The 24,820-nt window shown below is 33.8% G+C and overlaps 1 protein-coding gene across 1 annotated transcript in view; it reads left to right on the forward strand.

Moving 5' to 3' along the window:
- Gpc5 (glypican 5) overlaps positions 1–24,820 on the forward strand; it is a 634,189-nt gene that overhangs the window by 276,424 nt on the left and 332,945 nt on the right. The window contains exon 5 of the mRNA XM_027938911.2: positions 7,504–7,629. Within this exon, the coding sequence (XP_027794712.2) occupies positions 7,504–7,629 (126 nt within the window). The remainder of the gene's footprint in view (positions 1–7,503; positions 7,630–24,820) is intronic.

A 24,820-nucleotide genomic window follows, 5' to 3' on the forward strand; every position in this document is an offset into this window, starting at 1 on the left:
ACATCTCCCTAGAAAATCAGCAAAGTTTGAGACTTACATGATCACTACTCTTCAAAACATACATATGAGGAGTATACTAGTCTTATAAATAAAAACCCAAATTAGTTTAGTGAAATATCTTGTTAGGCTATGTGACTGTTACCATATTCAGTTTATGACATAGTGTAACAGCTCTATAGACATATAGACCTGTGAGACCTATGTTTGTTAACTTGAAAGGAGTTTATGATATGCTGTATAGTGAGAAAATTCCTGTTTTCTCCATGTATACAGATTGGTACCAAGTTTGCAAAACCAGGTCATCTATAAATCTCTGTCTCTTTATCTTTAGATCTTAGCTGTCTGTCTCCCCTGTCTGATTGCTTGTCAGTGTGCATGCAGAGAAAGCTGAGGAAGGACAAGCATCAGACTGTTGACATGGTTCCTTCAGGAAGAAGGGATGGAAATACTATGGAGAGACACATAATAACCTGCTCTTCATGCACTTTTAATTATTTTACCACTTGGTAGAAGATATGTAACTTTTAAATTAAAAATAAAGTTAATGATAATAGTAGAGCCAATTGGAAATGTTGCTTAGTTATACAGTAGTAACTGGGCAGTATTATGTCAACAGACCCAGAAAGGACAACTTCAGGGTGGGTTTCATTTCCTTATTTAATTTTTTACCATGTAATATGTCAGGAGACCTTTCTGGCATTGTTGGCCTCAAGGGCATGGGAAGCAATGAAGCAATAACTATGCTAGTCCATGTTTCTCCCTTGCCTTTAGTAAGCTCAGGGCAAACAAGGCTGCAGGCTATGAATGAGCAATTGTGCTGAAGCCTTTTTATTCTTTACTGTGCTAGCACAGTGCACAAAGATGGTCATTAGCCAGTGATTAGAATTTACCCCACTCCCTGCTTCCTGCATTGGGCATTTTAGATGAGTCACAATATATAGATCACTTCTGTCTGAACATACAGCATTCTGTAGACTTTGGCAAGAAGAGATTCATCTGTTTTCTATTGTAACAACCCAAGAACAAGTGTTTTTGTTAAAAAGGATAATTTACATGAAAATTTAAGGACAGGTGGAAATATTTTCTAAAGATATTGCTAAGATATATCATTTTAATTAATTAGCTAATTAATTAAAGAAGATATGGAAGTCTGCGTTGACTAAATTCCTGACTAAATAATAACTAGTCAGAATTTTCTTTTTACTCCACTGATTTTCACTTTCCTAATTTATAAAATGAAAGGTTAAGCTAAATCATTGGTTTTGAAACTCAGCTCACATCAGGGTCCTGAAGGAAGCATTCACAAAACCCAAACTCTTGAATCATTCCCTAAATCAATGAATCTGAATGCCTGAGAGAAAAATCTAGGCATACAGTTTAAAATGTTTTCTTAGTGGTGATGTGCAACTAGGACAGAGAGCTGCTGGAGTGGATGATCATGGATGATCCCTTAGGGATTTAACTCTGTCTACATACATTACATCTATGATGTATTAATTATAATAGCTGTATCACACAGAGGTGCAACTAATGTGTCTCCACATGTTAATTTCAACATCACACGTACATGGACGCTGTCTTGAAGTAGAGTCTGACACAGCTTGCAATACTGCCTTTTAGATTTTTTTCTCCTCTTTTCTAATCAACACTCTAGGAAGGTCTCTAGTATTGTTCCACCATCTAGGAATAGCTGCACTAGTATTAAGTTTCAAAGTCATCTGTATTCTAAAGGTATCATAATTTTTTAAAAAAATATGTACTTTTGTAGGAACTTATAATTTTAGAGGTTGATAAAAACTAAGACTGCAAGAATTTGTATGTGTGTTGGGTACCAGCTATAATCCAAACCCTGGAGAAATGAGAACAATATGGCTCTTGCCTTGAGAGAATACATCTTCTACTCAGGAAGACAGACTCACATGTAAAGGAATAATAATATCAGAGAACAAGATGTGAGCGGACAAGTGCAGGACGAGAAACAGGGATGAACTCACAATGCTGCACAGGTTGGTCAGGGAAGAAGTTGGAGAGAAAGTGAGATTTAAGTGAGATCTTGAAGGATGGGTAGAAAGACAGAGTAGGAGGAGAAGGCAGTTCTGGATGGAGGAAACTGAGTGGGCTAAGCCTGGAAACGGGTTCAGTAAATACTGAGACATTTTATGAAATGTGTGTAATATGGTTTTTGCTGTAGTGTGTGGGGAGAAAGAAGGAGGACAAAACTATGGGCAAGGGGACCATCTGTTATACTTTTGCAAGCCCAAGTAAGAGTTTAAGTTTTTATATGGATCTGACACACAGACTTCAAATAAATACTGAGACCAGGAACATTTTCCTCTTTTCCTTTAAATATTTTTAAACTATTACTCTCAATAATTATGTCTGATTTCTGTATTTCAAGAACAAAATGAAAAACTGTCACAAGTAGTACAGTTCTTGAAGGATAATTAGTTGGAACTTCTAATATCTCCCTGCATTTATTAGGCTCCCGATTTTAACTGGAAATATTCTCATGATTGTGGAAAAATAATTGTATGGTTGTAGTCACTCTTCTAGTACTTAATTTTAGAATCATCTTAAGAATGTAAGATTATATTCACTGAGACATTTCAGCTAAAACTGGGAAAGGAGTCGTGTATGTAGTAAGATGAACATTGATTTGGGAAGAGAGGTATGAATTCTGGTAATAGACCAGCATTAATTGGCTCTGTGGCAGTGGTTAAGGCTTTCAGTAGTCCTCTCTAGGACTACTAGTATTCTATTTCCTCTATTCTCTCTATATTGCACCAATTCAATTATTTTTTTTCTACCTCTCATATAGATTTTTTTGGTCTTTAAATGCAACCATGGTTTGCAATGCTATGTTTAATTTCTGAGACCAAAAAAAAAAATAAAAATATGTAAACACAGAATATAGTGTTCCAGAGTAGAATCTTCTCTCAATTTTTTATCTTCATAAATCTTAACATTCAGAGAATGTCTTCTCCTTATTTCTATCTCAGAGGAAATTTCTCCAAAGCTACACCTGTTTTCAGTAATCTTTCCTTTCTCTTTTCCTCTGAATTTATAATCTGGGCACAGTGGTGCACACCTGTAATCCCAGAAATCTGGGAGGCTAAGGTAGGAGGGTCATGCGATCAAGGCCAACCTGAGCAGTATAGCAAGACCCTGTCTTAAAAGAAAGAAATTTGCGATCAGTTATTTATTTTTCTGTTGTATCATTGTATCAATCAAGAGAGACTAAGTGATAATGCAATAACAAACTATTCCAAATCATCATTGGTTTAGGAAAAATACATTTCTCTGCACAGTCTGTGCCCATTTCAGATCTGCTGGAGTTACTAATGAAGCTTTCAGTGCTTACTCAGAATAACCAACAAGACAGTTCTGAAACCACAAGCCATGAAAGAACGGGTACACCCAAAGCAAGTCCTGAGGCCACAGCTAAACTTCCAGGGGGTCAAATGCCCAGAAAGCAGAGAATTGGAGTATTTGGGAACAAGCTAATGACAATTGTTATCTTTGTTCCTCTATATACAAATATTTCCAATTTTCTCTTATGTTCAAGTAAGCACAATCATAAAAAATCTGCTGTAATTTTCCTTTTTGAGACTTGCTACCTCTAGTTTCTCATCCTCTTTGAATGCTCATCACTCTCCAAATCTATATCTCCAAGTCTATGACTCTACTTCAAATGTTTTAATTATTTTATTAGTCATCTAGGGCTGCCATACTAAAATTCTAGAGGCTGAGTAGTTTAAATACCAAAACACATTGTCTCACAGTTGTGGAGGGTGAAGTTCAAGGTTAAAGTGTCAACAGGTTTGTTTTTTCCCCTGAGGTTTCTTTTCTTGGCTTGAGATGGACACCTTCTCCCTTTGTTTTCATAGGGCCTTTTCTTTGTTCATGTATATCCTCATATTTCTTTCTCTTCTTCCAAGGATGTGTAATGTGTAATGTCCTTATTCTGTGGATCATGCACGGTCACAAATGCATTCCATGTTAAGTTCCAAGGCCTCATCTTTGACAGCAAACCTCCACAACACCCGTGTCTCTTGTACCAGTAGCTGCAGCTTCATCTGTGCTTTTTTGAAATGGAGTATTTTGATCCCTACCATAGAACTATTAAATCTCAATGAGCCTATTGGCAAGATTCCCAGATCATGTTTACACATAGAAAATTTGAAAAGTAAGGTTCTACTTGATTTTTTTTTTTAAACCTGAGTCTTCCAAAGAAATCTCAAACCAAACACATTGAGATTGGAAGGATTAATTCCATGATTTTTACTCACTGATTAATTTGATAACTATTTATTGGACTTACTCTATGTCATCTTCACTGCTCTAGAATCTATAGCTCTGAACAAACAAATACCCTTACCTCCTTGAATCTTTTATTCTAGAGCCAGGAGACATATAAGAAACAGTGAGGTATATTGAGCACATGTATTACATGATAGGTTAAAAAGTGACATGTGTCAAAGACAATGGAAATATTGAACAGGATGAGGGTAGGTGTAAGTGTAGTGTGGCCCACTGTGATATTCCCTTCCTCATTTTTAAACTTGATGTATGATACAATCATTGTTGCAGTCATCACAGGGGCAAAAATTAATTCAAATTTATTATAGAGTGCTTTCTTTACCTGCCAATTCTAGACTCCTAATGTCTTTTAAACATATAACTGTTCATGACATTCACTGGCAAGTTGTTTTCATGTTCTATTTTTCTCCCCTTGAATTTGGTTCATAGCCCGCAAAGTGACTTCACTACTTTTCTATTTCTACATTGTTCTGTGATGATGTCACTTTCTTCCTGAAAATCATTTATGAGTCTAACTTCCTTCTGAATAAGTCTAAAATACCTTATGATGATCAATAAGGCTGATTAAATTAGTTTCTTCCTATTTTTTTGCCATAATTTCTTTCCATAAGCACATCCCCAAAAAATATTTGCATATTTTCTTCTAACCTTTGCCCATCCTGATTTTTTGGTTTTTGTTTTGTTTGTTTTGCGTGGAACACTAAAGTGTTACCTTGTTTGTAAATATTTCCTGATTCTTCTCCTGCCTAAACCTTGGTTCTAATCACATTATTCTTGTGGATTTTCATCAAAGTGTATATTCTTAGAAAGCAGGAACTGTCTTGTTTACTAGTGAATTCCTAGTGCCAACACTTGGGATTGTATCACACACCAAGTACCTAGAGCTGGGTACCCAATCGTGCTTAGTACTTTGTGACAAAAACAGGATAGCTGATTATTCATAGAATGAGTAGAGATATTCTGAGTTACCATTCAGAGCAAGCATGTGCAAAGGTATGAAGATATTTGAGGGGAACATCAGATACCTTTCCTTTTTTTATGGGACCTACAGTATGGCTTCAGTTACTGCCGAAATTGAGATGAGAAAGTATCTTAATATGCCTTTCTAAGAAGTTTGGATTTCATGCCTTAGAGAATGGCCATTGATTGGCTTTAAGCAAGTGAGTGACAGGCTCAATGGCATATTACCTTTGAATTTTAGAAGGAGATTCTCATTGAGAATGGGAGGTGTTTATTAAGGGGAGAGGTTGGGGTTGGAGATATGGAGTCTCTGTGCAATAAGTACAGAGAAGATAATAAGGGCTTGGACTAAAGCTATGGCAGCATAGCACTGGGAAAAGGGGACAGGAAAAGAAAAATGTAGGCTTCTCTACTGGTGGCTGCTGGTTGTGAAGGGAGAAATGAATCTAGATACTATCACTAAGATTGGAGTAGGTGGGTTGGGGTCCATTAAAAATATGTATTCAGCTTTATACTATCATTTTTGAGTTCTCAACAATCTGTGCCAGGCCTCTTCATTTCTAGAAAAAAAATTTTGATGCCAAACAAATGATTATTTATAGTAAATAAAATTTAGGGCAGAAGTCACAAATCCTTCCATTCAAAAAGTAATTGTTACTTTCTCAAAAAAATAATTATGTTGTCATGGGTGAAAGAATTGATATTTTTTCATGCATTTAAGTTAAGGATATATCTATCAGAGAGGGACTTATTTTCTAGTACAGGAAGCTGACTTAAAGTAGTAATATAAAATATAACTGCTGTGAAATCAAGAAAATAAAATTTTTTATCAATCATAAGTTAGAGTTGAGTGAGATTTATGCCTTTTATAGTCATTTTGTGGTTACTAATCTGGTAAAGTTTTGTTAAAAATGAATTCTTGCTATGATAACTTCTAATCATGTGAAAATATGTTTTCTCATGCTACATTTTTAAAAATCATGTTTATTCTTCCTACATATCAACTCCAACAATGTCCATAGTTATTTAAAAACTAAAAAGAAAGAGAATTGTAAAATTAATGCAGTTAATCAACAGTGCTGTCAAAATCAGAATTAATTTTTTCAAAATTGGTTATTCCAGCTATAACTTAGCATCACTCCAGTTTGATCTCATTTTCAAATAAACTGTGTATTTTATATTTCAAAGGGGGATGTGATTCCATAATTGCTACATTTCAACTGCTCATCCCATAAATGAGCAGTTGAAATGTAGTTTGCTTTCCTCCCAATGTTTCCTTCTCCTGCTCCTCTCTTCTATTGAAGAGAATATCTCCTCTGTAACAGGATAGAGATTGTCATTTCTTTTTCTAGAATATTTGTTTATGTCAAAAATATGGAGCTAATCTCTTTAGGTCTTGATATTTTGAAATGCTAAGACTCAAGTTTTTTGTACTTCAAAGTCTTGGTTTTACAACTCAGAAGTCTTGACCTTCTAAATTAAAAATACCCGGAGCTGGATTTTTATTCTGTTTTTTTTTCTCCCATAATTTTTAGGGGGACAGGAAGTAATGTGGGAGGACAAAAACTTCATTTAACATATTAAATATTAAACTCTCCAATAACTTTATCACTTTTGTTTTCATGCTTCTGAAAATCTTGTATAGCTGGGGTTTTGGGTCATAGTTAGTAAAGACTTACTAGTTTATATTCTTAGATACCAAAGAGAAGATCCAGATAGGAAAATAACCCAAGTCTAATAAACTTTTAATCAGTAGGCAATTAATTAGCATGTTGTAAGCATCTGACATTTTGTTCATGGAAAAAGAAAATAATTAGTATCACTGAGTTTTGATGCCAGCAGCTAGTGAGGACTTTAGGGAGGTTAATGACGGGTACATGAGTGTGTGTGTGTGTGTGTGTGTGTGTGTGTGTGAGAGAGAGAGAGAGAGAGAGAGAGAGAGATAACAAACACTGGTATGGAGTATTCACAATGTCTTGCACCTGGAATTATATAATATTCATACCCAGTGAAAAATTTTATTCAAAGAATAAATTTGAATGTTAGTATTCTTTTTTCAGGATAATATATTGTTCCTGATTATTTGAAAAGTATCTGAAATATGTGAAAATGAGTGAGAAAACAAAAATGTTGCATTCTAAACATTATATACAACAATATATGTCATTTGTGTTAACAGTCATTATGGACTTGGAGGATTAATTGTCTTCTTTGTTCTTTCAGAGAATTTATCAACAGTCTTCGACTGTACAGGTCATTCTATGGCAGCCTGGCTGATCAGCTTTGTGTTAATGAATTAGCTGCTGTGGATGGGCTGCCCTGCTGGAATGGAGAAGATCTAGTAAAAAGGTATTTTATGTTTCATGGTCTGTGAAAACATAACTGCTTGTCATCCTCCCTTTCTTTTCCTGAATCTTGAATGAATTACTTCAGTTTTAACTTTGCCACACAAGTTAGAGAGCAATTTTTTCTCTTTAGTTTGTTCAAAGAAAATCTGATTCTTTTTGACATTTTAAAAATATAATATTCTGTAGTTTTTTTTAAAAGGTTCTCTTTTCATTTCCACCTACTTGTAAATTATACAACAATCCTACTTTTATTTTAAGTATGACTTATCCTCCAATCATTTTATCACTTTTTTGAGTTTAATTTCATGACAATTAGAAATAAGGGAATTCAGTAGAATGAAAATACCACGCAAGAATTCATTGATATATGAAAATCTGCCTCAGTAGTTTTAATGGTTTCTTCTTACAGTGGTCTGTTTAAGAGAGAGATAAAGGGAAAAAAAGATAGAGAAAGCATCTGTTTATTATTGGGGGCACTTTTATGTATGTCTGTTTGAAGCATTGTTTATTTGTATCTGTCAGTTGTTTTCATACTTAGGAGTAAAATTTCACTTTTACCCTTTTCCCTCCCTATGTGGAATATCTTTGACAGCTTCTTCTCCTTGGCTTCTTATCACTGATTATACTCTCAAATAATCTCCTACAGATGAGAAAGTCTTAAATTTTCCCTCTATGGTTAATTAAACTGGTTGGAAATTAGTCCCTTGATTTGCCAATGCTGGCAACTTTAATAGAATGTGGGATGATGAGACTTTGAGTATATATTTGAATTTTAAAACCTAAAATAAAATAGACTTTTTAATTTATGTACTTTATTCATTAAAATGTGTACTTTGGATTTGTATCTGTTAAAATGTGCTTATTTTGAATAGTCTACAAAAAAGAATATAGGATTAGGTATGCTTTCTTACTTAAAAACAAAACACATACTCCTTATGAAGACAGGTGATTCAGCTATCAGAAAAGCAATGAGTTCATTTAAAATGTTATTTACCAAATTAAATTTAGCATGTGTGTTAGTCAGCTTTTTGTTGCTGTGACCAAAATATCTGACAAGAACAACTTAAAGGAGGAAAAGTTAATTTTGGCTGATGGTTTGATCCATGATCAGCCAACTCTATTGCTATAGGTCGGAGTGAGGTAGGACTTCAGGGTGGAAGGGCTTGGTGGAGGAGATCTGCTCACCTCATAGCCTCTGGGAAGCAAAGAGAGTGCAGGAGGATTGAGGGACAAGATATATAATCCCAAGGCTACCACTCCAGTGAGCTATTTCTAACCATGACTACTGTTACATAAGGCCTAATAATCTACTCATATTAATAACTGATCAAGTAGCTTAATTCATTGATTAAGTTGCAGCTTTCATAATCTAATCATCATTTCACCTCTTGACATTCCTGCATTGTCTATCATTTGAGCTTATTTGGGTATACCTCAAAAAATTCATTACACTATGATAAATACATACTAAGATCAAGTTTAGTGTCAGTTTATATAATAGAATCTATTTACACATTTCTGGCTGATAATGTTCATTATTGTTAAAAGTTACATTCCTGAAATATTAAATAATTATTTTACAGTATATATATGAATAGTTCATAGAGACTATTAAAGTTCTTAGAAAAAGGTCCTTGAAGACAAGAGCTATAATTTTAAGTTTAAATGGAATATGTGGCCAATATGGCTAGTGCTATATTTTCATTATGTTTCTTAGACATTAGAATGCAAGAATTTCCTAAATATTTATTTGGCTTTTACTGAGAGCAGTCATAGCAAGTGTGGGACTTTTAATTCTAAATGTAGTTATGTTAATATGATTTCTATTTCTAGTTTAGGGTAATTCATTTCTATCATATTTTATGCTTTCTCTTTGCATACTATTCCAACTTCAGATAAACATTTTATGTGTGTTAATAAATTTTTTCTACAAGGACTAATGAGACTCCCACAGTGATTAATGAAAAAATAAGCATATAATGTAAATATATTAAATACATTACATCATCCAAATCTATAGCTGTAAGAATTTTAGTTTCCATTTTCCTCATACTTTTCTTGCTAGTTGGTCTGAGGTTTATGTGATAGGAAATACTACTGGAGAAATCCATGATTTTACAAAAATTTTTGGAGAGATAGTATTTCCAACTTAGAGACCAACTAGTTGTCCTGATGGAAGCTCATGCCTTTCCTTTCCTGTATACCTGGGCCTCCTGTCTATTAGCCCCTTCCAAGTGCACAGAGATTCCAGGTTCCTGTGAACAAGCTTCACTTGGAGTCCATCTATTTTCAAATAGAATCTTATAATTTCATTGCCTTCGTGGACAGTTTTTCCTTCCTTCCTCCTCCTCCTCCTCCTCCTCCTCCTCCTCCTCCTCCTCCTCCTCCTCCTCCTCCTTCTTCTTCTTCTTCTTCTTTTTTTTTTTAATTTTCATGGCTATCGCATGGGTCCTCTACCCATTCCTGCTCCCCTTGGTTTGCAACCAACAGATACAGACACACTTTACATTCTTACGACTATCACTAGATTCTTTCCAAAATGAATGCATTTCAGCCCTGATTATTTTGTAGCAGTGAGCTAAGGGTTTTATAAGCATTAGCTTGTTTAATTCTTTCAAGACTTTAATACTCTAAAATGAGTTGATTGGACTATATTTCTTTTTTATTTGATGTTGAAAAAACTTCATGTTTACTTTGACTTTTTAAAATTTTAATTATAATTCCATTTTTGACTCAAATCTTATTGTAAATTTAGAATGACTTTTTTTAGTGCAAACTCAATGGTAAAATCTAAATATTCATACATTGGTTGATTGATTATATGTATCCAGCATGAAATAAGTGTAGCAGTCAGAAATTATGCATAATTATAAATGCTGTTATGTTTTCTGAAATAATTGTTAAGTAAAAGTAGCTAGCAACAAGATACTATCATTTTTTACCAGCATACTTAAATAAATAAATAAAATGGATACAAATATTTGTTCTACATAGACTATTTCTGAAAGGTTACAGGAAATTATTAATCTAAATTTAGAACAAAGTCCTATGGGTGGAGTTTTATTTTATAATTTTATCGTACATATTTATTTTTAATAAAAACAGGTGTTGTAGCGATTCAAGAAGGGGATCTTTATATGGGACATTATTGTTTTCTTTTCTTTTTCTTTTTTATAACTCTTTGCAAAAAAGTAAGAATTCATTTGCAAAGAGTACTACTTACAGTGTCATTTATTTATACATTAAATTTCTACTAGATTTCCATGACTTGTGACCTTGTTGTGTCAAAGCAGTAATGGATATGGTTCAATTTTGAACTACTGAATTTACCTAAGAACATTCCTATATGAAGTTGAGTCCAGAAGACTATAGCAGTGTTAAATCTTTAACCATTTTCTCCTTGAGAAAAAATGAAGTATAGCAGTGAGCAGGAGTGAAAAACTAAATGTGATCCTCACATAAGATATTCATTTCAGAGAATGTATAGTTAGATAAGGTAAATAATGCCATTCAATTTTGAGAAAATGGATGCCAAGTGAATGTATATAGACTATTTTCCTTTTTATGGTGGGTTATAATACTGAAGTTCATCCTGGAAAATTACACCAAGCACATCAATGGCTAAATTGGTTGCCAAGATTGAGTTTATCATTCATTATAAGAGCAGAGTGATTATTTTGGCAAGCTTTCTTCTCCTGCAGGCATTTTTTAGGAGGTGGTTGATAAGATTATTTATGTGCACAGATGTGCTGCCTCAAAGAGTAGGAGAAGCACAGAGACTGTTTCAATATCATTACAGTCCTGTAAAAACTGGGGGAAATCACCGATGTGCTCATCAAAAGAGGTGAAATTCCTTTGTGCTTGTACATGAAAACATCTCAAATATGTATAGTGTATAAAGCAAGTTTAATTTCTGAAGCAGAATCTGTTTTAATTCAACTGATGTTAATGACTGAATTATACATACACTGGATGGCAACACCAAGGTCAACAGTTCAAACAATTTTAAGATGAAATTTTTTACTGAAATCCACATAGTCTTTATCTCCTGAGATCCCTCTTATCAAGACCCTTTGTTTATTTAGCATGAAAGGAGATTGTTCTTTGAAAGACTTGTCAGTCCCTACTCTGCTCTCAGTTCTCTGTGACTGCAAATTGATTGTTCCATGATTTGTACTCCTCTCTCTGGGCATTGAAGTTCAGGTGACAGCTTCTTAATTACCAGAACTTCCTTTTCCTTTTTGATTAATAGACAGATAATCTAGTAATTCTCCTTCAATCGCCAGGAATTTATGATCTCCACAACAACTCTTAAACTAGTCAATAGCTGTTAAGTACTCTTGTAAAATTAATGTCATAGTATTTCCACTTCATCTTGATTTAGTTAATGTTCCTGAATGCTTCTATCATAATCCACTTTTTTTTAGCTTTTATAAGGTGATCCCTTTTCTCAAATAATTATAATTGGATTTTTAAAACCAGATAAAAACAGAAAAACAGAACTGTCTGAAATTTTGTACTTACCTATTACCAGTTTCCACTCTACCCAGTCAATTGCATTTTCCCTGGCCAATTTTTCTATTTTTTCAATTTACCTTTTTATCTATTATGTATCTTGAAAGCCACTTTACTTTCAATCTTATTTTTTCCCTCTTTTTTCCTGATCTTACAGCATTCAATTTTGTTTTTCCTTTTTAAAAGTGTGGCCTAGTTTTCAAATGTTAGGAACTTCATTTTTAGAAGAATCAGTTTTCAGGATTTTTCTATTTTATTAATGTAACAACTAGTTGCTTTTGCTGTGTTTTCTGTGCAAAAGCAATGTTTTTCACATCTTAAACACCATCTGCTTCCTATTTGTTTTACTTTCACATTCTACCTATCCAATCAGGTTTTCTAATATTGTTGAAAAATACCTTCCCAATAGTGTTTTCATATCTATGCCCCATTGTATTTAGTCCAAAATTAGAGGTTACTCAAAAAATGTGATTTGGAGATGTCTCCTTTCATTTCTCAGCAATTTACTATGGAGCTTGAAATTCCCAATATTGACAGAATAATTTTCAACTACATTATTTTCCCCATGTAACTGTATAGACAGCTTTTCAAACTCCCACTTTATCTTGAATCCTAGAGAAATGAATCCCTTTATTTGTGTTCCTAAATTTGTTGTTGTTGTTGTTATAGATGGACACAATACCTTTATCTTATTTATTTATTTGTTTTTATGTGGTACTACAGATCAAACCTAGTGCCTCACATGTGCTACGCAAGAGTTGTACCACTGAGCCTCAACCCAGCGTTTGTGTTTTATTTTTACTCCTAAGTACAGCAAGGCCACTATAATACTTTTTGCATTTATATGATTTATATTTTTTTCTTTATCTATTATAATTTCTTTAAAAATATAACTCCTCTATTATCTGAGAGGCTAAAAACAATATCATTGAATATCTCTGAGTAATTTTTTTAAAGAGAGAGAGAGAGAGAAAATTTTTTAATATTTATTTTTCAGTTTTTCGGTGGACACAACATCTTTATTTTTTTTTTTTATGTGGTGCTGAGGATTGAACCTAGCGCCCCACGCATGCCAGGCGAGAGCGTTACCACTTGAGCCACATCCCCAGCCCCTCTGAGTAATTTTTTTGAAGATAAGAAGACTATGAGGAAATGGAATTTTTATAAGTGTTCGTGAGAACTAAAAGATTTGGTGCTTTGAGAAGCGGCTTTACGAAAATACTTTAGTATGTAATATGTGTTTCTAAAGTGAAGTTGGGTATCTGAAAGGAAGAATAGAATAAGAGAAATGAATCATTAAAGTTTCTACCTGTGGCTAAATTTGAATGGGAGGTTTTTTTCTTTTTTCTTTTCTGATTTAACTTTAAGATCATGTATAGAATGTACTTCCATTGATTTTTTTTTTTTTTGTGAAACCAAAGTCTAGAAAACACTACTAGTATCAACTGTTTTGAACTAAAAACATATTGGGCTGGGATTTTCCCAAACAAAAAAGATGAAGCACTGGGGTTGGGGTGAATAAAAGTACAAACACTTGCCCAAAGTAGAAAGTCTGAGTTTATGATCTTCAGTAAGGAAAGAATTGAGATACTTCAGTTCTTTGGTGGCAGAAATGAAAAGGTAGTTTTAGATATATTGAAAGGGACTGTGGGAATCCTTGCATTGCGGAGTCTACACTCTAGGCCCAACTGGACAAATACAAGTGCAGCTGATATATGAGATTGGGAATGAACAAAAAATAAATCTCAAAGATTCATGGCTATGCACTGTGTACCACTGGAAACCTCTCTCTGCCTTACTCTAGAATACTTTCTTGGCAGATAATTCTTATTTAAATGGCAATCTCTGAAGTAGCTATCCCATGGTTTGGGTCTATAGCCAACAATATAGAAGATGTTAACAGGGCAATGTACATTTATCAACTTTTCTCCAAATACTGACACTCCTAACTGCTGTTGAAACCTAGGAAACAACCCGTCATTCTCAAGCTAATATACATATTTTGGTCTTTCTGAAATGCTACATTAATTGGTCAATAAATTGCATGCTATCTCATCTTCCAAACTTAGACATTTCTTTTGAATCCTTTCTTTTAAATGGGACTTGGTAATCCTTTTTTTTTTTTAATTTTTTGGCTGTACTGTGAATTAAACCTGGGCCTCACGCAGGCTAAGCAAGTGCTCTGCCATTGAGCTATAACCTCAGCCCAATCACTTATCTCATTGTTAGGCATGTAATTATTATACTCAGAGACCTGTACTCAGAAAGGCATTAAATCTGTGGTATTAAATCTACTGGAAGGCTATTTGTCAATAGAATGGAATAATGGACAGTTCTCAGAACATTTTTGGTTACTGTTACTGTTAGTGTCTAAATTATCTTTGGTTACTGATTAATCTTATGAAGTTAAATTCTGTAATGAAAGTATCCAATCCATAATGGAGTAAGAATGGGAGAAAGAAGAGGCAAAAGAATGCTCTTTTGACAGAAACTTTCTTGATATCTCTTTTATGCCTCTTTTGGCAGGTGTTAAGGGTTGCTTCCTTAGGGTTATAGACAATGACAATGACAATGACTCTTCCTTGCACTTCTTTATTTGATGGTAAGCCTTTGGTCCCTTTCTGCTGAGATGTTTTGGTGGGTTCTTTATCTCCCACATGGTCTGTTGGAAACCTGGCCCCTTCTCTGCTGTGTCTGCCTTCCTTCCTTCCTTCCTTCCTTCCTTCCTTCTTTCCCACAAGTCTACTACAGAGCTCCTTCTAGCTCTAAGGATTCTTCAATCTCTTTCACTTAGGATGAACAAATGAGGGAATACCATAGCAGTCCAAACAACTTTTTTAAAATAAATTCTCCTATTTGACCTTTTCAGTATCTATCATATAGTTAATGTGAATGTCAAGCTGTGGAACTAAAAACCATGCTTCTGTCATTTGCTTTTCATGCCTAGTACCTCACTTTGGAGGATGAGGGAGTATGTGCCATCTATTTTTTGTTCTTAGCTGAGATGGAAACAAAGTACTTTGCATTCTTTTATGTGTATTTCAAAGTAGTTGGGGGACAGGCAAAAATACTGAATTCGTGTTCAAGAAACTGCATTACACTTTGAATGGAACATAAAGTTATGTAAGATATTGTCTCAATTTTTAAGGAATTTGGAATATAAAAATGTGTAGAAACATATTCACAATATATGCACAACAAAGAAGACTCTGAAATAAAAATGGCATAAAATCCCACAAGTTTTTGTGTGAAAGACATTCCATTTGATTTAGGGGATTTCAAAGTTTTTAATGAAAGAAGCAATATGTGATATGTATCTCCTTTCCTTAATGTAAAATAACTTCTCTGAAATATTTATGGATGAGATGAGATGATGTCTGAGAATACTTTTAAATAATTCAGTGAATGGGGGGAAGAGAGTCATCCTCCATAAGAAACAAGGTTTTCTGAGTGGTTAATCACTGAGGCTCTAAGATGGTCCAGGGATGTTGTAGTATTCTCTGTGTATTTGTTATGTTTGAAAACTCTAAGAAAATAATAAATATAAAAACATAGGAAAGCACAATAAAATCAACTTGTTGGGTATGTACTCTGTCACATACACTGTTCTAGACAGTGGGGTTACAGTGATGGAAAAGACAGACCTATGCTTATCTCCTATATAGATCAGAATATAGAGGAGACAAATCATGAACAAATTCAGATGTGATTAGTTTACAAGATGTTTAAGATCAGATACAATTTTAATCAAAAAACTTGGAAGCAAGAGAGAGATTAGGAGCAAATGTATTCTTCAGTGAAATGCTCCAAGTTTGGAGGCCTCTATACCACATTATTTCCATTTGTGCAAAATCTTTCATATTGTTTTCTCCTTCTGGCTGGTCTCTTTATTTCAGCTTCATGGTCATGTTCTAACTACTTAGAATGAACTCTTCTCTCATTCAGTATAGTATACCCATTCATTCAGAAAGCTGATAAAACTCATTGGTTCAAGAGCCAAGCTACCAAGGTTCTTGATAAAGATTAGCCACTTACTACTAATATAAATTTAGGTATATTTATTAAACTTTAAGTGTATGAGTTTTCTTATTTTTAAAATATGGTTGAAGCAATGCTTACCTAGTATTTGAAAATGAAAAGAATTATTTACATAAAAAATTTAGAATACTAGCTGTCACATAGTAAACATTCAACAACTGTTAAATCATATTATGATTAAACAAGATACATACATTTTCTCTCGTGTACTGAATGTCTCTCTTCACTGGATGGATTCTATCTTGGATCAGAAGACGCCCATTGGGAAAACAATTATGTGCAAAGGTTAGTTTACGAGATAACAAAAATCAATATTAGGGACTTGGGGTTGAGAGTAAGAGATAATTCTTTATTAATGCACCAGAAGTTTATCTCATTAGGGCTAGAAGTAGGGAAAATCTATCTTAATAGGCAGTTCATCAAATACTGCAACTGTGCAGGGATGTTCTGTCTTGTACAATCAATAAATCATATTTGTCATGGGAGAACTTAAAGTTAAGATACAAAGACAAAGCATTACAGAAATCAAAAGAAAACTTTTGTTCCTGAGCAGTAGTTGAGGAATGAATCGCTGGTCAGGCTTATAGTTGATCACAATGAACCATCAGTTGACTGGAAATAAATCTCTTCAGCCATGCTAAATTTCAGTGCATCATACGACAGATTGTTTTGGATGACATGACAGTTCTAAGTCTGCTGTATTCATTGTCACTTCCCCTCATCCACTGAATTTTTGAGGCAAATGTGTATTACAAACAGGGTCCCTAGAACAAAATGAGGTTGAACACCAGCCATCACCATGTGCCTGCTCAGTTTCTCCCCATATTGACACTGTACAAGTGGACTATTTTTAACTTGTTACATGCTTGTACAAGGCATCTAGCAGAGGAAAATAAAAAGATATAAGACAGCAAGATGAAAGTTCACTGAAGTGGAAACCTAAAGGACATTTTCCCGTCTGTTCAGCACAGAAGTTGTTATCTGTGGGGATATGGATTTCATTGCAGTTCCATAGATTGTGACTTCCAGATTGTGTTATTGCAAAACATCAGCAACCTTAAAGGACTCCAGGATGCCAAATCTTACTTTAGTCAGAGAGTTTATTATTTAGCACTTGTTTTTATATTAGGCTTCTGTCTGAAAAGCTATTCCCTTGTCAGTAAAATGGATGTAAATATTTTTACTTTGAGTATTAGTTCTTGAATTTTCATATTATAGTCTATAAATTTATCATGGAATGATTTATTACATTTTAAGTAAACTACTAGAAGAGAAATGAAAAATGAATAGTCATTTATTCATATTTCTTTCCTTAAAATAGACTCCAGTGTATTCTCATTTAATTTCTAAAAATAGATTATCAATTATGAGCAAGTTTTATTGCCTGTCAAATGCTTGTTTTCTGATACATTTCTCAAAATAAGTAAATAAGCAACTAAATCAATAAACTGATAGATATTGTTAAAAAGAGTTTCAGAAATCTGGTTTGAAATTACTTGACATTAATAAGAGTAACATGGGTACTATGGTATATTTTGGCTTGCACAAGTAGCATAATTATATATTTTCTTTTTCTAAATTTTTATTACCCCATGACTACTCTGAAGTGAGATATTTTTTATTTATTTATATTCTTAGGGCAACAGATGAATAGAAATTATTTTTGTGTTCATTTATCCATTTTCAAAGTTACATCTTTAAACAATTTTATATGATCATAGTCATAGAAGGTGGATGTTATAAATATTTGAGGTAATGAGTAAGAAACTCAAGAATCTCAGAATCATGAAAGAAATGGATCTCACTTTTGAAAAAAAAAAAAAGCCTAAAAATCAGTTCATTCTCTACAAATAAAGCTCTAAACAATGGTTGGGAGAAGGGAATATACAAATAAAATTTTGATTTCTGCTCACTTCAGCAGAGTGCTTGATTATTTTTACATAATATGGCTGTATTATTATTACTATTAAAAAAATCATCTTTCTATTTTAAGAAATACCTTGTGACTCTTGAGTTCCCTTTATCATCCTCAGACAACCTATACCTTAATTGGTACAAAGTTGTCCATTTTGGGGCCCCATTTTATGTAATTTTGATAGCAAGAAAACTCTTCTGCCTAATAATCTAAAGCCTTATTGGTAGTTTATCAGCTGGTAGGGTATGTGATGTTGCAAATATATTTGTTTACATAGATTAAATATAAAATACAATCAATTATATGTATGGATTAAATATGGGTCATTTAAAATTATTCTAGGTAGAATCTAGACATTTTAAGATTCATTGATTGAATCATTAAATCAATAAGAAGTTAGAGTAAACTTGTTTTGTTTTAACTTATTTTGTATCAAAAACCTAGCTTACCAACCTTCCCTGAAGATTTTAGAATATTCAGCCCCTGTAAATACATGAGTCAATCCCTTAAAATGACTTTCTGTCTATGTATAATGTACTTTTGTTTGATACAAAATAAACCCATTTACTTTAAATGTGTCTAGTGAGCATGACATATTTAAATATACAAAGTATTGCTAAGTATTAAAAAGTATATGAAACTGTTGGCTTGGAATTGTGTCATGACTATTGAATTTGACATCATGCTTATCATATTGAAATACGTATTTCTACAGAGGTAAGTGATGATACTCTGTGGGCTAGAAAGAGCTATAAGATGATAGTCCCAGAGTCAAAGGACTTTCTGTGCCTTTGTGGATAGCATGTTAGTTATTGATCAGAAAAACGGCTGTGCCTCTCTTCTCTCTCTCTCAAATGTGTGCATGATTAATTCTCTCCCATTGTTCTGAAATCTTTTTGTTATATATATATATATATGTGGATAAATATGCATATTATGTACATCTATATTCCTACTCATGCATACATATTGTTATACACATACAAATACAGTGTTAGTCAACTTTCTATCACTGAGACAAATAGCTGAGATACATCAATTTATGAAGGAAACAGTTTACTTTGGCTCACAGTTTTGGAGCTTTCAGTCATGATTAGCCCCACTGCTTTGGGCCTGTGCAGAGAAACACATTACGGTGGAAGCAAACAGCAGACCCAAACTACCCACCTCATGGCTGGGAAATGAAGAAGGGAAAGAGAAAAGGGGCTAGGGTGCCACCAACCCTTTCATGGGCATACTCCCAATGACCTGAAGACCTCCCACAAGGCCCCACCTCTTAAAAGTAGGTTCTGACACTACCAGTAGCACATCTGTGGACCAAGTCTTTACAATATGGACTTTTGGGGGCACATTTATGATTTAAACAATTTATAACACATACACGTATATGTGTGTGTGTGTATGTTTATATACACACACACAGATATATGTGTGTATGTATATACACACACACAAATATATATGGATTGTTTTGAATTACTCTAGACAGAATATAGACTTTTTGACATCAAAGATTTCAGCATAAATGAGTTTAGCTTATCTTGTATCAAACAAAAATATTTAGCTAGCTAGCTAGCTAGACAGAGAGAGAGACAAGGAGCTACTTTAAGGAATTGGCTCATGTAATTGCAGGACCTGGATACTTCAAAATCTTCAGGGAAGCTTGTAGGCTAGAAATTCCAGTAAGGGTTCATGTTGCACTGTTGAGTCTAAAGACAGTTTAGAGGTAGAATTTCTTTATTTTCTGGGGACCGTTGCCTTTTCTCCAAAGGCATTTAGCTGATTGGATGAGGCTCACCCACATTATGGAGAATAATGTTCTTTATACCGTGTCTACTAATGTAAATGTTAATCAAACCTAAAAACAAATCTTCACAGCAACATATAGACTGTTATTTGACCAAACTCCTGAGTACAGTAGCTTAGCTGAGCTAAATAAAATGAATCATCATAAGTAATGCTCTGGGTGATGAACAAGGTGTCAGATTGCACTCTTGTGGGCTGATGTTCTAGAGTGGGGGTGAAGGAGGAGGCTATGTTAGATGAGGTATCCAGGGAAAACTTCTCTAAAAAGAAATCACATTTAAGCTGAACATAAGGGAAGATGTGAGCATTCCAACTACAGAGAACATCATGCTTTGTGTGTCTGAGGAACAGAAGGGAGATCAGCATGTGCAGAGCAGAATGATGTGGATTGTCTGGAATGAGATCGTAGATGGGGCAAATGTTGGATCACATGAGCCAGGGAAGAAGTCTGGATTTCATTCTAGGAACTTTGAGAGGTCATTGGAGTTTTCAAACTGTAAGATAGGAAAAAACAAACTTTTTTTTCCCCTTTATGCTCATAGGCAATACAGAAAACTTCAGTGACTAAATATAGGGGTGTCTCCCACACTACAAGATTCTCTAGTGCTCTTCAGACACTGTATGTCCTACAATTCTGTTCAGTCTGACATAATCCGAATTGTCACAGACCCCTGGGGTTAAGGGCTTGGTCCCAGAGGACTACTCCCTACTTTAGATGCCAATCTAAAAAAAGTAGTAGGTTCCCAGTTACCTATAGCTTCTGTATGACTTGGCTACACATTGCAGGTTCTTACAATCCCATTCTTGAATTCTATCATTTGCTAGAATAATGTACAGAATTTAGGGGAACACTTTACTTACTTTTATCCTTTTATTTAAAAAGATGCAACCTAGGAACAGTTGAATGGGAGAAATGCATAGAGCAATATATGGAGGAAGGAATGTAGTCTTCTGTGGCTCTCTGGAACATCTCGTCTACCCTGCACTTCCACGTTCTCTGGAACCTGGAAACTCTTAGAAATCTGTACTTCTGGGATTTTTATGGAGGGTCACTCCCTGAAGCATCAGGGGGTAAGGCTGAAGGTTCCAGTTTCTAATCATGACTTGGTGTTTCTCGTGAATGGTCCCATCCAGAACCCACCCAGAATCACCTCAGTAGAATATAAAATGCTACTGTCACTCAGATCTTTTGTTTTGTTTTTTATTTCTATACTGGAATATCTAAGATTGGATAAATTGTGAAGAAAAGAAATTTATTTCCCCATAGTTCTGGATGCTGAAAAGTACAAGATTAGGATACTGGTATTGCAGAGAGCTTTCTTTCTGCATCCTCACATGGCAGAAATCATCACCTGGCAGAAGGGCAAAAGGAAAAGGGGGCAGAATTCTCTCATTTACAATGGAATTAATCCTACTCACAAAGGCAGGCAGAGCCCTCCTGGCCTAATTGCCTCTTAACAGTCCTGTAACAGTCATATCTCTTACTATATTTACAGTGGCAATTTCAACATGCATTTGGGGGGAGACAAACATTCAAGCTATAGAAATCCATACTTAAGAGTTTTGTTTTTTTTTTTTTTAATTCTGTGTCAGGAATTAATCAGAGGAGACTAAACAGGAAGAAGGACTGAAATTGATTAACATACCTGGGCAGACTTTTATCTTTTATTTAGGTTCCATTCAGTACTCCAAAGAGAATGATTTTGAAGCCAATGCCTGTTCTCCAGGCTAAATGGACTTTGTGCCAGACATTGTGTGTTTCCCAAGTTGATAGGATTCCCCTAAAAATCATTTATTGTTCCTCCTAGGTATTGCATACATTCCTATTCTCCCCCTCCCCTACAGAAAAGGGGTATATAAGTTCTGAATCTCCTTGGGCTAGTGTTTAATTATACTATGTGATTGTCTCCATGCATACAATAAATTTGTGTGTCTTTTCTCCAGTTAAACTTTCTTTGTCAGTTTATTCCAGCAAACATTCAGAAGGCATAGAGGAAATTTCCCTTTGCCCCTACACAAACCAAATTAAAGAATTTCTAACAAATCAAATAAATGCTATTGAATAAAAATCCAATAAGTATTTTTTTGCTTATTATTATGGCAAATGTCATGAAATTTTAAAATTCAGGGCATTGTCCAAGGCATGAAGGCAAAGATATTTCTATATCCCAATAAGAGGTAAAATTATTTCTGTGTTTTCAGAGGGCAACTAGGCAAAATATATCAGTATTTCAAAGGCACATGACATTTGAATCACCTATTTCACTTGTAGAAATCATTCAACATAGTTTACACTAGCATAAGATAGGAATAACCAAAATGTTCTTTAGTAGGCAAATAATTATGGTTTACTATAATAATGGACTATACCTTTTGATTTTTAAAAAGAGGTAGCTCTATAGGTAGTTATATTGAAATAACTATGGAAGAAGAAAGTTGGATGATAAGTTTATGAGGAAAGTGCTTTTATAATTTTTTACCATGTACTTTTTTTTAAATTTTTTATTGTTGGTTGTTCAAAACATTACAAATTTCTTGACATATCATATTCCACACTTTGATTCAAGTGGGTTATGAACTCCCATCTTCACCCCATTTACCATGTACTTTTAAAAAAAAAACAATTAAAAATAAAAATCAAGTCATTTTTGTTATGTGATGGGAAAATTGTCATTTGTATAAAATGCAGAAAGATATCTTGCTTAAGAACAATATATTGAAATGTAAATGCATTTTAAATAAAATTTAAGCAAATTGGCAAATAAAATTAAAGCAAATAACAAATTTTAAATGTTTTTCATTGTTGTTTATAATTATTTAAGAAATGAATTGTATAGAACTTAAAGAATGTCGATGGTTGCTACACTGAAAGTCAGCCCAGTAGTGGACTAGAACTGACTGAAAACTGCTTTACCAACCCCTGTGAGACAAAACCAGAACCACGTGGTACCCATACCATATCTGGAGATGGCTAAGGATAAGGAGAGCACTTCATCACTGATGATGACTGCTCTTGTCTTTTTTTAAAAATTAGAGTTCCTATAGTTTTTTATTAGAGCACATGGGTCTATCAGGAAATGGTGTATTATGTTTTAAAGTGAAGTATGTCATAAACTTAGAAATTCACTAGTACTATAGTATAGAGACAATAGAGATGGTATAATTAAAAAGAAAAAAAAGTTAACCAGATACTGAAAACACAAGTGATGGCATTTGGAAATTACATAGAAATTATTACTTTATATCTGATTTTCCTAATATAAAACCATATATTCAGGAATATAATTGTGTAGTCATAAGTGGTGTTACATTTGCCTCTATTTCTTGAAATTTATGTGTTGATTTGCCTTCTTTCCATTTAATCACTCTTCTTTTCCCTTAAAGATTTTTTAAACAATAAAATAGGTATATTGTATGTCATCTAATTCATTAGTGAAGAATAAAGATGATTAAGGGAAATGCCAATTATATTACATGAAGATCTTCAGGAGAAATGCAACTTGATACTCCCAGAAGGAGATAATAAAAAACTTTTAAGAACTTGATTCTTAAATATATTTTTATTTCATAAACCTTACGTTCAGTAATTCCCAGTGTGTGGTTCCCAGAGTCTCAGTCCCCAAACCCTGGACCTCTAGTAAATCAGAAATTGCAGGAGTTGGGGCCTGGATTCTATGTCTTAACAAGGCTTCCAGATGATGATGTCTTTCAAGTATGAGAACCTTATCTTAGGGCACCACAATTATTTTTTGAAATAATTATGTTTTTCCCCCCTAAGATTTTTAGAGTTTTTTTTTTTTAAATAGGAAAGAATAACATTTCCATCACAAGGGGTTCAGATATCATGATATTACAAATCATATTATAGAAATGTTGCTGAGATTCTCATTTGGATGAAGATTTTAGAGCAGTTTTGATATATGATAGGATTCTATTTTGATATACAGAACACCTTCTACAAAATGAATTTTGTATTTCAAATGGATGAAGCCTTTAACACAGATGGAATTTTAAGTATTGCATATTTCCGGAAGAAAAGCATTGATCACATCCTCCTTAGCTATTTAGTATCACCAATGGAAATTAATTATTTAAACACATTTGGATCTTTAACAGTCAGGAGGTGAAGTGTTTTAAGATAACCATTCTTTCATAAACATATACAAAATATAATAATATTGAATTCTGCATAATAATGACTGTTTTGGGCTTTCTAAATACTGATCCTAGTACACTGCTGAGTAACTGAAGATAAAAAGATAAAACTGAAGATAAAAGATCAATCCTACCTATTCTTAATATAGCAACTGCAGAAAAATCTGGAAGGAAAACTCATGGATTATTAATAATGGTTATTTCATTTAAAAGAAATGTTAGGACTGAAAAAAGACTGTCTCTAAGGAAGTTTGAATGTTTATATATAATTTTCAGTGCAGGTATTTGGGATAAAGATTTTTACTTTGAACGTGGTTTTCAATAATGTTTGGTTTTACATTTTTTAAGTATTCCTTGGCTAAAATTGCCTGTCTAATCCAGACCAGCAATCAAGCTATTTGTAGAATGTAAAAGCTTCAGGACTGGACAGCTAATTAGGAATTTATTCATGCAGACATGCAAGTCAGCTTCTCTTTGGGACTCTGTCCAATTCAACACAGAAAGCATCATAATGCCTATGCAGACCCAATCCTTTACTATTTATACTAACGTCATTTATCATGCTTTCTCATGTGTATCTTTTGGGAACTATTCACCCACAAACTTTATTATTATTTTTATTATTACTTATCTTTAAAAAAATGTGATGCTGTTCCTGAGAAAACATATTGTTGTTTTGGGATTCCTAATTAGCAGTTTCCTGTTCATTTTACTTGCAAATGCTTTGCTTTCCTCTCTGAAAGTTTTGTAACAGCCCAAATGA

Source organism: Marmota flaviventris, chromosome 4 (assembly GCF_047511675.1).
Source record: "Marmota flaviventris isolate mMarFla1 chromosome 4, mMarFla1.hap1, whole genome shotgun sequence".
Lineage (NCBI taxonomy): Eukaryota > Metazoa > Chordata > Mammalia > Rodentia > Sciuridae > Marmota > Marmota flaviventris.